Below are 13,375 nucleotides of genomic sequence, written 5' to 3' on the forward strand. Positions count from 1 at the left end.
ATTATTTGAACGAGAGTGCTTTTCATTATGTGGAGCAGTCATCTAAGTAAATAATCGACGACACTTAATGATACGGCCTCTTTTCGTTTCCTTTAAAGGGATTGCTATTGTGCAAGATAAATAAAGTTTTAATAGAGATTGCTACATTTGTGTTTTTTTTTACATGTATTTTTCTAAATAAGTTATACGTTTGCGGATATGTTTTTAATTTACGGAAAAATCGTTATATTAAAAACATTGTCTAACTTAATGGCTAAAACTTAAATGATAATAAATACTTGTGCAATATTTATCATTAACGAAACAATCAATCTATTTATAATTTTCTTTAATGTAGAAGATGTCCAAAGCGAGAGCACAACTTTTGAATCCTCGCAAGAAAGTTTTATCAATTATTTATTACACTGCCTGATGATCATATGTGTGTTACGCTATACTTATTATAATAGTTTTACATAAAATGCATATGTTTTGCGTTTGGTAGTGCTACGAACGAGGAGAACATTCTGCCGATCTATGTTTTCTGGGAATATTGGGACTAATCAAACCGATGATTCGTCGATAGTCAGAAATACTCAACGGTCAGCGGAAAACACAGCAGTCGTATATACTGAATACATTAATCATGCAATGGGGCGAAGTAATGAATCCGATGTGCCGATTTGTTTGCGAAATTACAATGCGGAAAGAATCGAAAGTCAAAATATGATGACATGTCAGTCTGTATTAATTGGTCTCAACTCTGGTACAAAGCATCGCATTGTTTCGGATGAGCTACCAATAGACTGGGGTTCGTTAGAGAGGACAGCGCGTCATCCGTCTGTTTACTCCGAGTTGAGTTGTGCCCAGATTAGGATAACTCCATCCGTGCCGTGCGCGATTTATCGGTCGTCTGCTTACGCCCACCAGCATATGACAATGTTATGGGTGACCAGGAGGCATTCCATATAAATTTATTTAAATTTTCATATAGATCTAGGTTTAAATATGTATGCATATATGCCCCGCAACAACAACAGCCAAATGCACCAGTCTGTTTAAGAGAACTTGGATCTACGACAAAATCATCTTTATTTACTATACTCAATACTTAACATATCCAAAAATATGACAAAAGGCCTTTGTTGCACCTTCAATTAATTCGTTTATGATCATCATTGATGTTGTTCAGCTTTGAAAAATTAAGCGAAATCAACCACCAGTTAAAGAGGAATCATACTTTTTTCGTATAATCAGGCCTTTTCCGCTCCATTTTGGGAAAACGCCACACTGGAATTTGGGAATTTCGCGTCGTGAAAAACACCATTTTGGGAAAAAAATTAATCGCAAAACTGGCTCAATTGGGGGAAAAAAATCGCATGTAAATAGTGTTTCTTATATTTCAAAGAAGCCGTTAACTGGTAAATAACGACTTTTTTGATAACATATTATTAAAATTTTACAAAATATTATGAACATGTGTGATAAGTGCAGGTTTTTAAATCTGATTTGGGGGAAAAGGCCTGGCCTTTTTTGAGGGGAAAAAAATCGCACGAAACGCCGGATTTTGGGGCAAATAAGGAAAGTCTTAAATAATCAATTTAACATATTTTACTGTTTTTAAAACTAATTCAATGCAACAAATAATTTAAATATGCAATATTGTTCTATTTTCTACACTGGATCAGGTTAACTTATATAAATAAAGGTTTAAAAAAAAATTTGGGGGAAATTGGGATTTTTTTTCAATTGGGAAAAAAACAACCGGATTTGCATTGGGAATGGGGCCGAAATTCGGACCCGTGTCATAGGGCGGAAAAGGCCTGATAATACTTACCTACCGGTATATATTCTGTTGTGGACAAAAAGCCCTAATTATACCGAATGTTTCGTATCCAAAAAAATCCTTCCTTTTTAATCACATAAGCGTCACTCAACCGTAAGTTTGATTAAAATCAGCTAAGTAATAAAGTTCAGCATACACAATTGTTGGGACTATTTTATTTAAAAAAAGGTCCAGAATAAAATTGTAAAAACTCGTCGAACTAAGACTTTCAGAGATGGAAGCAAAATCCAAAAATCAGTTAAAATTATTTGAATAAGCGAACTTCAACACCTACGGTTCAGTGTATGATTCTTTCTTTCCACTTTGTAGGGCAAAAAAAATGCTTGGCAAAATGGCAATGTATAACAGAATCTAAATAGGAACTGGGTTTACTGGTATGTTACCTATTGACAACAACAACTAAACTCAACAACAACCACAACAACAATAATTATGACATATCACTTCATGTCTCTTTTTGAACATGACATTTTAAGTAAGCTTATAGATCTTCAGAATTAGTTTATTTTCAAAAATTCTACATGAAGTTTAATAGCTCATACATCTAAAATGGGTGATTCTGTTTTGTTGGAATGTTTATGCCAGTAAACAAACTTCGGATAAGTTCCTTTTTCGGATAAATGAATCTCTATTCAATCACTTACCTTTAGATTAATGGGGTGTATGTCACAGTATGCATGCTAGCCAATTGTGTTAAATTGTGTTTGTTTCTGGCATAAATTATAGTATGTATATGTATATAATTATTATATACACAAAAAGGAGTACGTTGTCTGGCTTTTTCCCAGGTGGTTATAGCGCCTGGGCACCGCTCTGCCCTACCTTCCAAATCAATATGGCCATGATGCTAGCTTTTCTGATCATGGTTATTCAACGCTTGAGATTTTTACAAGGGCTTGCAAGCTCTGATGCAAGTGTTGTTTGCTTTGCTGAAAACCAATCAAATCACACACTAGGTACTAATAATTGGTTGATTGTGAATAGGTGCTTCACAAGATGCCAGTGAGATTAACGGTTTCATTAACACTTTGTTTTTAATTTACTTACGTAAAAAGTTTGCCATGTTTTTTTTAAAGTGCACTTCATATTTTTTCAGCAAAAATAAAAGACTAAGTTTTTATTCAGCAATTCGCTTTTAAAGTCCACCTTTTCCACATGGATGACTCAACATTGTGCTTGAAGCATAATTTTCGCATACTTTTAATAAAGGCAAATGATTTACACAAAAATGACAAAATACATGAGAACTTTTTATTTAAAAGCTAGAATTTCTGAAAGTCACATGAATAGCAAAATTCTATAAATTTAATTATATGCATTTGCATATACTTACATTTAATAATGTCTTATTTGATAGAATAAAATTTGACATATGGGTATATAATAACAATTAATGAAACAACTAATAGTAAATAACAAATTTTTAGATCGCCAAGCTACGCTTCTGCTTGTATAAATACATGAATCACCTGACAAGTTATATCACGATCAGGATATTTCATGATTGCAATCCTGAGTGGATCCTGCAAACCGCCATGTTATGGATTTGTAAAAATTAAAATTTAGGAAATAAATAGAAGAAAACTAAAGATAATAAAAGAAAGCATTTAGAAAATTGTCCTTTCGGGTTCCAGTTCATTTTGATCAGTTTGCATATTCCTATCAACCAGTACCTCTTGGGTCGTTGAAATGGCTGGCATAATTCTTGGAAGATTGGTCAGGCAAGTGGGTCGATTTGACCTTCCAACCACTGTGAAATACCTTGCAGCAATTGGGCTCACATCAAGATTGTTAACAGCTCAGGTATTAATGAATCTCATAGTGAAGATAAAGACTTTTGCAAATTGCTTGCATCTGATGGTATAAATATATCAAGTCAGTGAAGATATTTGTAGAATGTAAATCAAACTTCAGATACCTTAGTCTTCATGGCTGAGATAGTTAAGACCTGCTTTCTTGCAATCACTATTGCTGCATTTTTTAACCAAACAGTTGTTTTGTGTTTCTCCTGCCTGACACTATTCATTCATCTCCTAGTAGTGACAAGTATTTAAGCAAATTTTGATCCAACTAAAGTGCACAGTTTTTCGAAAGTTAGCTTAATTATTAAACAAGCTAATATTAATCAGAATAAACTTATGATTGAATATGGATGATAATGCAGAAGTCAGTTGTTATCATCCAAATTATGGCTGCGGTTATTTTCCAGAGATATAGCAGCAGTAACCAGGATGAGGTGTCAAAAGCACAGAAAGCCAGGCCTGATGGCAAACCAACCATCTTCACTAAGATTATTGAGAAACAGATACCAGCTGATATACTGTATGAAGATGATAAGGTACCAGCTGATATACTGTATGAAGATAATAAGGTGCTTTATTTGTGCTTGATATTGAACAAAACAATCAGACCACTCTAATACAAACTGTATTTAATAATATTAATTTGAACAAAATATTAAAACCAGTTTATATTTCCATGGTTCATTAGTTTGAGTCAGCCTAATTCTTGGAGCCACTTTTAATTTTATAACATCCACAATATTTGATAATATAAATAATTGTAGGTTAATTTTCATTACTATTGTCAACAGTCATTAAAATTAAACAATAGGTAAATGTAATATGTGAACAAAGTTACATAAATGTAAGTGATTTTCTAATACTTATTTTTTTACTTCAGTGTATTGCGTTCAGTGATGTGAATCCACAGGCACCAGTTCATTTCCTAGTGATTCCTAGAAAACCACTCTCAGGAATAGGGGCTGCTCAGCTAGAAGACCAGAATGTAACTGCATTTATATGAGAATCAAATTAACCGGATGGATTCAATAATAGACTTGGAGGTTGTATTAAATCAAACAGTGAGCCGACTAAGTTTCAGTATTTCGATGAAACTAGTTCAAGAGATTGTACAAAAAGAACAGATACATAAAAGATAATGCAGCCAAGATAGATGTGAAAAAAACTGGATCTAGAAGTTAAATTTATAGTTATAAAAGAGTATAGATAGCATATAAACTGAAAAATATTACGGGTTTATTTCAGTTGCTTGGTCATCTACTCCTGGTTGCTAAGAAGGTGGCAGAAGATCGTAAACTGGAGAACGGGTACAGAATAGGCAAGTGCACTATCTAACTTGTTTGTTATATTAGTTATGCAGGTGTTAAGTAGAAATAGATGCATTTGAATATATTTTTTATCATTTCAAAATAAGTTTTGATAGACACTTGGACAATTTTGGCCGTCACATTTTATTGTGATTATGGTTCAATGTAATTGTAATGCTTTGCCAGATTATTTTTTTACCTGTTGTCCAGAAAAACAGATTTTCTTCACAAATATAATAATGTTATTAATGTTATAGCGAAAATAAAGAACAACATTGATATAAAGTTGGGACAACAGATATAGATGATAGATCTTATACTTTTATGGATTATGGATAAAGATTGGCAATTTATTATTCAGTGATAAACAACGGTCCAGACGGTTCACAGTCAGTATACCATTTGCACCTTCACGTGATGGGTGGAAGACAGATGACCTGGCCCCCGGGGTAACCATCCAGACAACTCACCAGCACCGTATTAGTGTGGTCATTACTGAATGTCATCAGACTTATTTGCAAGGCAATAAAAAAAGGTTGTTCTTCCAGACTATAAAATGTGAAAAATGTGTACATACATCACAGCTTTAATGTGTGTTGCTTTAGGTATCAGCTATAAGGTATTCATTAAACCATCATCAACTTTTTAATATTGGCAGAACCCCGATAGATATACATGTATTTAGAAGAGTGCAAGTATAAACCTCAGTAAGAATTAGCACTGTTTTGCCCTGTCAGAGGACCGACTGGTTGGTTTATTCTGCCAAATTTATTCTTTTGATTGCATTTATGTTAAACAATACTTATATTTAATTTTAAGAAACTTAATTTGTTTCATTACCAAGAAAATACATGTTCTGCCAAAGTAGCAGTTGTCAGAAAACCTGTTTGTACATTGAACAGGTTGTGACTCAGATTGTTGTAATTGTCAAAATCAAACACAAATTGAAGAGCCATAAACTTTGACATCTTGTGTGGTTGTATAGTACCATTCTTGGAGTTAACATATATTTGTTGTGTGTGTCATGTTTGGTTAAATATACATTTTAATTGTTTTATATAAAAAAAAAATCTGTGAAGATTTGCTTTTAAACAACATGTGCCTCTCGTGCTTGTTTAGCATTCTGTATGCTTGAAAAGAATTTATTGCACAACAAATCTGTGTTGTTGTGGGCTTGCCGGTATTTGTGAATTTATATTGGTAATTAATGAATTAATGCATGTATTTGAGAAATTGCTCATTAATTATATAGAATGTATAATATTTTGTTAACTCAAGGGGTAGACTTCTTTATGATATAACAATTCTTGTACCAAAACTGTGGGCTCTGTGGTTTAAAATATTCAGTTTTGGTCACAGTGACATAATTTGAACCCAAATGGTACAGGATGCATGTTACTTAATGCCCATTATCTAGGCTCAGCTTTATGGTTTGTGAGATTGTTTTTATGCCCTCTGGATCGAATGATCAGGGGTTTATTGTTTTTGGACTGTCTGTCATTGTATATGTGTGTCCCAAAGCTTTAACCTTGGTCATAACTTTTGCACTATTGAAGATAGCAACTTGATATTTGGCATGCATGTGTATCTCATGGAGCTGCACATTTTGAGTGGTGAAAGGTCAAGGTCATCCTTCAAGGTCAAAGATATGGCTTTAAAGCGCAGTAGGGGGCATTGTGTTTCACAAACACATCTCTTGTTTTTTCATTATATACATATAAGAGAAACAAGTTTCCCCAAGGGTGAGACCAATTTTGACTCCAATGGCCTAAGCTGAACAAACATAGTACACAATCATGTATTACTATATGGAAACCAAATTATCAGCAGGGCAGGACAATGTTGAAATGTTAGGTAGATGATTACTATATGCATATCATTTTACAAACCAAATACCAAACCTCTTACCTTTGTGAATTCAGTGAAGTATTTTACAGTCATTTTTCTTTTAGAGTCTCAACATACCATCTGATCCACTGTAGGGCGGCAGGTTTTGATCTCATGTGCATAATTTAATCAAACTTTGTACAGGACCTTTACATGATGCTAAACTCCAAATATATAGACTCTTATAGGGCTTACAGTTGTGCCCAGTTATTGAATTACTTGTCAATATATGACAACATTATAGGTGACATGCATTTTTGAGCTGTTCAAATGCCAAATTTGACATCATCTCTTAATGTGACCTTGACTTTTTAAGTAAGCAGAAGGATGTTACACTCTTAATGTGTCCGTGACTTTTTAAGTAAGCAGAAGGATGTTACACACCATCATCTTAGGGTGGTCATTTGTGGTAATTTTTAAAATTGCATGATAAATGACAAAAGTATCAGTTGTTTTATTACCAAAGTTGAAGTCTGATGTCTAAGTGTGACCTTGACCACTAGGTTGGAAGACGGGTTTCACATGCCACATTTTGTGATCTTATGGTTCATATTTGAGTTATTTTACCTGAAAATCCATTGATATCAGATCAGCTGAGACAGGAATCTTCAAGCTTTTTTATCCGTAATTTGATGGGCCTCTAAGCATGACCTGGACCTCAGATATAGTCAGACAGGTGTTACACGCAATACATTGTCTTATGATGACTGACATTTTTGCCATGTTATTTAAACATTGGCAGACAGGTTTGTACTCACACAAGTGACCTCTTTTTTTAGGTAGGTATGCAGTTAGGTAGTTGTTTAATCTAGGTGACCCATAATTGACAGTAACATATATGTAATTGAAACATATTTTCTGACCAAGTTTCAAGAAGATTGGGCAATACATGTGGCATCATGTGTTCACAAGGCAAATGATGACGACTGACAACACATGGCAGACTGGACTACCGAAAGTGCCAGGGAAATAGGCGATCACAAAAATAAGCCACTATTAAGACATTGAATATTGCATGTTAATCAAACATTGAACACTATTTTGTACAACACAGACTTTAAATGAGGTATATGAATTAATGACGTAAGTGACCTTAGCCAGATATTCTCTTTTTCATCTAGGCCTGGTACTCAAAACAGTAAGGTTGTGTAGAAAACTTAAGTTCATACATGTTAAAGTTATTCTTCTTGTTTTCTCTACTCGATATCATTTTTTAAATTTTTTGTTACATTATGTTTTGTTTATTAAAATTGAAATTGTGGTTCACATGCGAACAATGCACACAGGCCAGTAACTTCATCAATATGAAGAATAGAGTTATACCTATGGTGTTTAAAATAGTACAGTAACAATCATTAAAACTTTGCATCCGATGAACTGTTGTTCAACGCACGTTTGAAAGAAATAACAACAAAAGGCAACTTTTGTATCTTGTTTATCATTTAAAGTAAATTCCTACTAATATGTTGACACAAACATAGAAAATTAAAACACATTTAAATTTACCTTCTGCACCACTTAACACACAGTAATGATTTGTGACTACAACATTTCTTCTGCTCATATAATGTAAATTAACAATTATATGTAAAATGCCATCAAGCAAACATACATAATTGTATACATAACATTTGAAAACATGCCCACTATTTGGACCAAACTTTGAGGCAGACTCTCTATGGGTGTGAATTCCTACCATGTGAGCCAATCTCTAATCACAGCAAACTGATGAGGAAAGCAGACTCACTATTGGTGTGTATTCCTATAATGTGAGCCAATCTCTAATCACAGCAAACTGACGAGGAAAGCATGTATTACATCAAACACGGACTCTAGATTAAAATGTGTATTTCTTGTGTTTAACTCGCTATAAATCCATTAATAACAACGGGAATATAATAAAAGTTATATTTTTTGAAAGAGAAATTAATAAGCAACAAGATAACGTATAAACCAATAAAATCGGATGAATAGTTTTTGCATAAGATTGAATTTACTACAGTAAGGGTCAAATACTTGATTCATCTCCTATCAATATACACTCCGTGCATCAACATACCGCACCATGCAGTTACAATGAAAGAAATATTAAAATAGTGAAAACCTGTAACCCTGTAAGAAAAAGGAAGCATATAACCATATCATATAAGCCAATAATATTTAATCTTAAAATTTATAAGACTACAACCTCAGATCAAGCGGTGGGGGTGGTATCCGTTTTTTAATTGACTTACAAATACCCAAGAGATGGACAATTCATATTTTTATTTTCTATTCAATGTAGTGGTGCAATCATGATGAATAACACTCAAATTCAAAATCCATGCAAATTCATGATCCCCTCACAAATTGGTACATAATAACACAAGAACAACTTTGTTCAAGAAAATACAAAGTATTGAGAAGCCTCTACTAGGTAAGGACTAGTTACACTTTTCAATCTCACCTGACATTTACACCAAAAGGATGCTCACACATACAGTTAAACTATTTATGCAAGTACCCTGTTATAAGCAGCTTACATACAATGTGTGTGTTTGTGTATCAATTCATGTTCACATGTAGTAAACCTACTATCACATACACTTATGCCAGTAGTACTGCAGTAGTACTGCCTGCACTCAGGAATGTTTTTCACATCATACTAATTTTAACATTTAAAAAATGGTCAGCCTAGTTAATGTAAACCTGTTACTTATAGCTTTAGAGTTTCATTAACAATGATCACAATTAATATTAATAATAGAATAGACAAAAACAAAAGTTGATAACAATATTCCTTTTTATTCTCGTCAAGCATTTCCACTGCATACAGCTCATGTTCATCAACTGGTATTTCATTCTTGTACAAACTCATTATAATGCCTCTAACAGTTGATTAGGACGAAGGCTTAAAGAAGCTTGAAATCGTTGAATTCTTTAAGCATTATTAAAACATTATCAGATTATCTTGCCATATACGAAAATACAATCACCACTTCATTGATTTGTTATAAAAGTAACAAAATACAATGCACGTCCCAATAGCTATAATATATACAGTAATCAAATATCTAGTGTACAGCCATACTCTTCATCTATAATTTAATACAAATAACATGGAATTGTGAAAATGGAAGTTTTTATATTCCTATATTTTCTTCACTACACATGCCATAACAAATGAATAAGCCCGGATGCTCAAAACTTGAACAGCCAATTAAGGTAACAGTGTGTTAACTTCAGTCCCAAATATAATTTATTCAAAAGTAATGTAATTATGAAACATATGCATAATTTGAGAATACACATTTGTCAAAAATTTACACTTATATTTAAGGGTATAAAAAGTCACTTAAATAGCTTGAACCAAAAATTAACTTCCCTTATTTTAACAGGTCATAAAGTTTTGAGCAACCAGACATGGAAAGTAGACAAAAGAATTCCCTAATGATTGGCAGCATTAATCCGTGAACTTCCTGTTAGGGTTGCGTCCGAAGAGCGTGGTTCTGAGGTCGGGGATCATCTGCTGGCTCATCAAGTTGAGACGGCTCTCCAGCGTGTTCTCCACCACAAACTTGCCGCTCTGGGACACCAGCACCACACCACCAGACCTGCAGAACACACATGTGTCAGGAGTAGTCATTGATGCCTATGCTGGCACTGAGATTTTAACTTATTATTTTCCTGCATTATCAAGAATTATTATACAGATATGTAAAAGTTCACAAGAAAGTTAATAGACAGTTAAACCTTAATTTTGGTAATGTAACACGGTTAACTCTAATTACTACTTATAGTGAATCCGTTTTATCAGCACAGGTGGAAATGGCAATATTTGAATAGGCACTTTATTTTATTTTAGTCTATGGAAACAATAATTGTTGAAGCTATTTTTTTCATGTTTTGCTACAAAGTATTTTTTAAACTTGGAATGTGCACATACACTTCATTAGGCAGGTAGTTCTCTGTGTCCACTAGCAGCTTTACCTCCCTCTTTCCCTCTGTGGCCTTCCTATAGGCATCAATAGCTGCCGGGATAACCTCCTATAGCGACAAACACACTTGGAAATAACACTTGCACAAAATACACCATTTGAAATGACTTCGACTTTTACAAACATGCTGCAATTGACCACGCACCATCTGATGAAAATGAAGAGTGTTGATAACTTTTTTAATAGCATACCAACTACATGTATTAATCGTTTTAATTGGATGACCATGAAACACCTTAATTGTCATTTGAAAGAGAGATTTCCATAAATGACTGATACAAATCATTAATTGGATAATTGATTGATTTGTTTTAAATAGATTGTCACGTCTAAGGATCATTCATTAGAGAAATATCTGTCATTATATCACGATATAAATAATAATGATTTACAACAATAGTTCGGCAAGCCTACGCGTTTAATTTTTGGTAGCCCCAGTGCATTAGGGTTTGTATTTGTTGGACATTGAACATTTGTGAAAAATTAATTTAAAGAGCAAGATCATGCTCTTTGTATATAATTTATCAATCAGTACAAGGTATTGTTCCAGATAAAGCAGAGATTAGTGACCTTGCATGGTGACCTACCCTGACAATATCCTGGTCTGTCTGCCTGCATCTCAATAACACATCTGTCTCCAAGAGCTGGAATAGGCCCTTAAAACGAAAAATTGGTTTGAGTTTTAGGAGAACCAGGATTAAAACAAGTGCGTTAAGGGTCTTCCTTAATCGGGGAAAAGCTGGTAATTTTGCAACAAAGAGACTACCCTTAAACAAACAAGAGGCCCATAATGGCCCTGAATCGCTCACCTGACTCATTAAGATCAGATGAAAACTATGACCTCTATTGTCTACACAATGTTTTTCTATGATTTGACCTAGTGACCTAGTTCCTGACTCTAGATGACCCAAATACAATCCCAATCCAGATTTCATCAAGATAAACATTCTGACCACAGTTCATAAATATTGGATGAAAACTGTGACCTCTATTGTCAACACAAGGTTTTTCTATTTATTTGACCTAGATTTTTACCCCAGATGACCCAAATACAATCCCACCCAGATTTCATCAAGAATTCTGACCAAATTTCATAAAGGTTGGATGAAAACTGTGATCTCTAATGTCTACACAAGGTTTTTCTATTATTTGACCTAGTGATCTAGTTTTTGACCCCAGATGACCCAAATAAAATCCCAACCCAGATTTCATCAAGATAAACATTCTGACCAAATTTCATAAAGATTGGATGAAAACTGTGACCTCTATTGTCTACAGAAGGTTGTTCTATTATTTGACCTAGTGACCTTGTTTTTGACCCCAGATGACCCAAATACAATCCCAAACCGGATTTCATCAAGACAAACATTTTGACCAAATTTCATCAAGATTGGATGCAAACTGTGACCTCTACTGTCTACACAAACAAATTGTTGACGGACGGACGCACGGACACACGCACAACGGACGCCGGACATCACACGATCACATAAGCTCACCGTGTCACTTCATGACAGGTGACCTAAAAATATGTGTCGGAGATAAACATGAACAGTTGTGGTTAAAATCCCATAGAAACAAGGGCTGTTTGTAAAACATGCATGCCCCCCTATATGGGCTATAAGTTGTAGTAGCAGCCATTGTGTGAATACGTTTTTTGTCACTGTGAATGGTGGTGGTGGTGGTGGTGGTGGTGGTGTAGTAGTAGTAGTAGTAGTAGTAGTAGTAGTAGTAGTAGTAGTAATAGTAGTTGTAGTAGTAGTAGTAGAAGTAGTAGAAGTAGTAGTAGTAGTATTAGTAGAAGTAGTAGTAGTAGTAGTAGTAGTAGTAGAAGTAGTAGTAGTAGTAGTGGTAGTAGTAGTAGTAGTAGTAGTAGTGGTAAAAGTAGTAGTAGTAGTGGCAGTAGTAGTAGAAGTAGTAATGGTGGTGGTGGTGGTGGTGGTAGTAGTAGTAGTACTAGTAGTAGTAGTAGAAGTAGTAGTAGTAGTAGTAGTAGTAGTAGTAGTAGTAGTAGTAGTAGTAGTAGTAGTGGTAGTAGTAGTAGAAGTAGTAGTAGTAGTAGAAGTAGTAGTAGTAGAAGTAGTAGTAGTAGTAGTAGTAGTAGTAGAAGTAGTAGTAGTAGTAGTAGTGGTAGTAGTAGTAGTAGTAGTAGTAGTAGTAGTAGTAGTAGTAGTAGTAGTAGTAGTGGTAAAAGTAGTAGTAGTAGTGGCAGTAGTAGTAGAAGTAGTAATGGTGGTGGTGGTGGTGGTGGTGGTGGTGGTGGTAGTAGTAGTAGTACTAGTAGTAGTAGTCTAGTAGTAGTAGTAGTAGTAGTAGTAGTAGTAGTAGTAGTAGTAGTAGTAGTAGTAGTAGTAGTAGTAGTGGTAGTAGTAGTAGAAGTAGTAGTAGTAGTAGTAGTAGTAGTAGTAGTAGTAGTAGTAGTAGCAGAAGTAGTAGTAGTAGTAACCTAGCACTGGCAGTAAATATGGGGCTCATTAACAGGTCAGATTTGGCATCTCTGTTGTAAAATGAGATTTTGAATGAATTAAAGGGAGGCAAATCTGTAATAAAAAGAACATGCATAAACCGTAGTTGTTT

At 34.2% G+C, this 13,375-nt stretch overlaps 2 protein-coding genes across 4 annotated transcripts in view; one reads left to right on the forward strand and one right to left on the reverse strand.

Annotated features, from left to right (window-relative positions):
• The first annotated feature begins 2,089 nt into the window (after window positions 1-2,089).
• On the forward strand, window positions 2,090-6,206 carry LOC127852323 (adenosine 5'-monophosphoramidase HINT1-like). Of its 3 annotated transcripts, none has more exons than XM_052386256.1 (6): window positions 2,090-2,199; window positions 3,496-3,628; window positions 4,035-4,163; window positions 4,508-4,612; window positions 4,873-4,945; window positions 5,296-6,206. In XM_052386256.1, exons 2-6 carry the CDS (start codon window positions 3,515-3,517, stop codon window positions 5,385-5,387), a joined length of 513 nt encoding a protein of 170 aa, XP_052242216.1. In that variant the 5' UTR covers window positions 2,090-2,199; window positions 3,496-3,514; the 3' UTR covers window positions 5,388-6,206. The 3 variants fall into 3 exon arrangements, with proteins under 3 accessions (XP_052242216.1, XP_052242217.1, XP_052242218.1); XM_052386257.1 differs by lacking the exon at window positions 2,090-2,199 and adding an exon at window positions 2,209-2,300; XM_052386258.1 differs by lacking the exon at window positions 2,090-2,199 and adding an exon at window positions 2,217-2,300 and having other exon boundaries at window positions 3,460-3,628.
• A 2,034-nt stretch (window positions 6,207-8,240) lies between these two features.
• LOC127852322 (V-type proton ATPase subunit E-like) overlaps window positions 8,241-13,375 on the reverse strand; it is a 31,359-nt gene continuing 26,224 nt past the window's right edge. Inside the window, exons 6-8 of the mRNA XM_052386254.1 lie at window positions 11,386-11,454; window positions 10,747-10,847; window positions 8,241-10,414 (exon numbers count right to left, since the gene is read on the reverse strand). Of these exons, the coding sequence (XP_052242214.1) occupies window positions 10,264-10,414; window positions 10,747-10,847; window positions 11,386-11,454 (321 nt within the window). The 3' untranslated portion in view covers window positions 8,241-10,263. The remainder of the gene's footprint in view (window positions 10,415-10,746; window positions 10,848-11,385; window positions 11,455-13,375) is intronic.

Source organism: Dreissena polymorpha, chromosome 12 (assembly GCF_020536995.1).
Source record: "Dreissena polymorpha isolate Duluth1 chromosome 12, UMN_Dpol_1.0, whole genome shotgun sequence".
NCBI lineage: Eukaryota > Metazoa > Mollusca > Bivalvia > Myida > Dreissenidae > Dreissena > Dreissena polymorpha.

Coding starts and splice junctions, on each gene's coding strand:
- LOC127852323 (XM_052386256.1), top strand. CDS start 3,515: ATGGCTGGCATAATTCTTGGAAGATTGGTCAGGCAAGTGGGTCGATTT. Junction 3,629..4,034: donor CAAGATTGTTAACAGCTCAG/GTATTAATGAAT, acceptor GTTATTTTCCAG/AGATATAGCAGCAGTAACCA. Junction 4,164..4,507: donor TACTGTATGAAGATGATAAG/GTACCAGCTGAT, acceptor TTTTTACTTCAG/TGTATTGCGTTCAGTGATGT.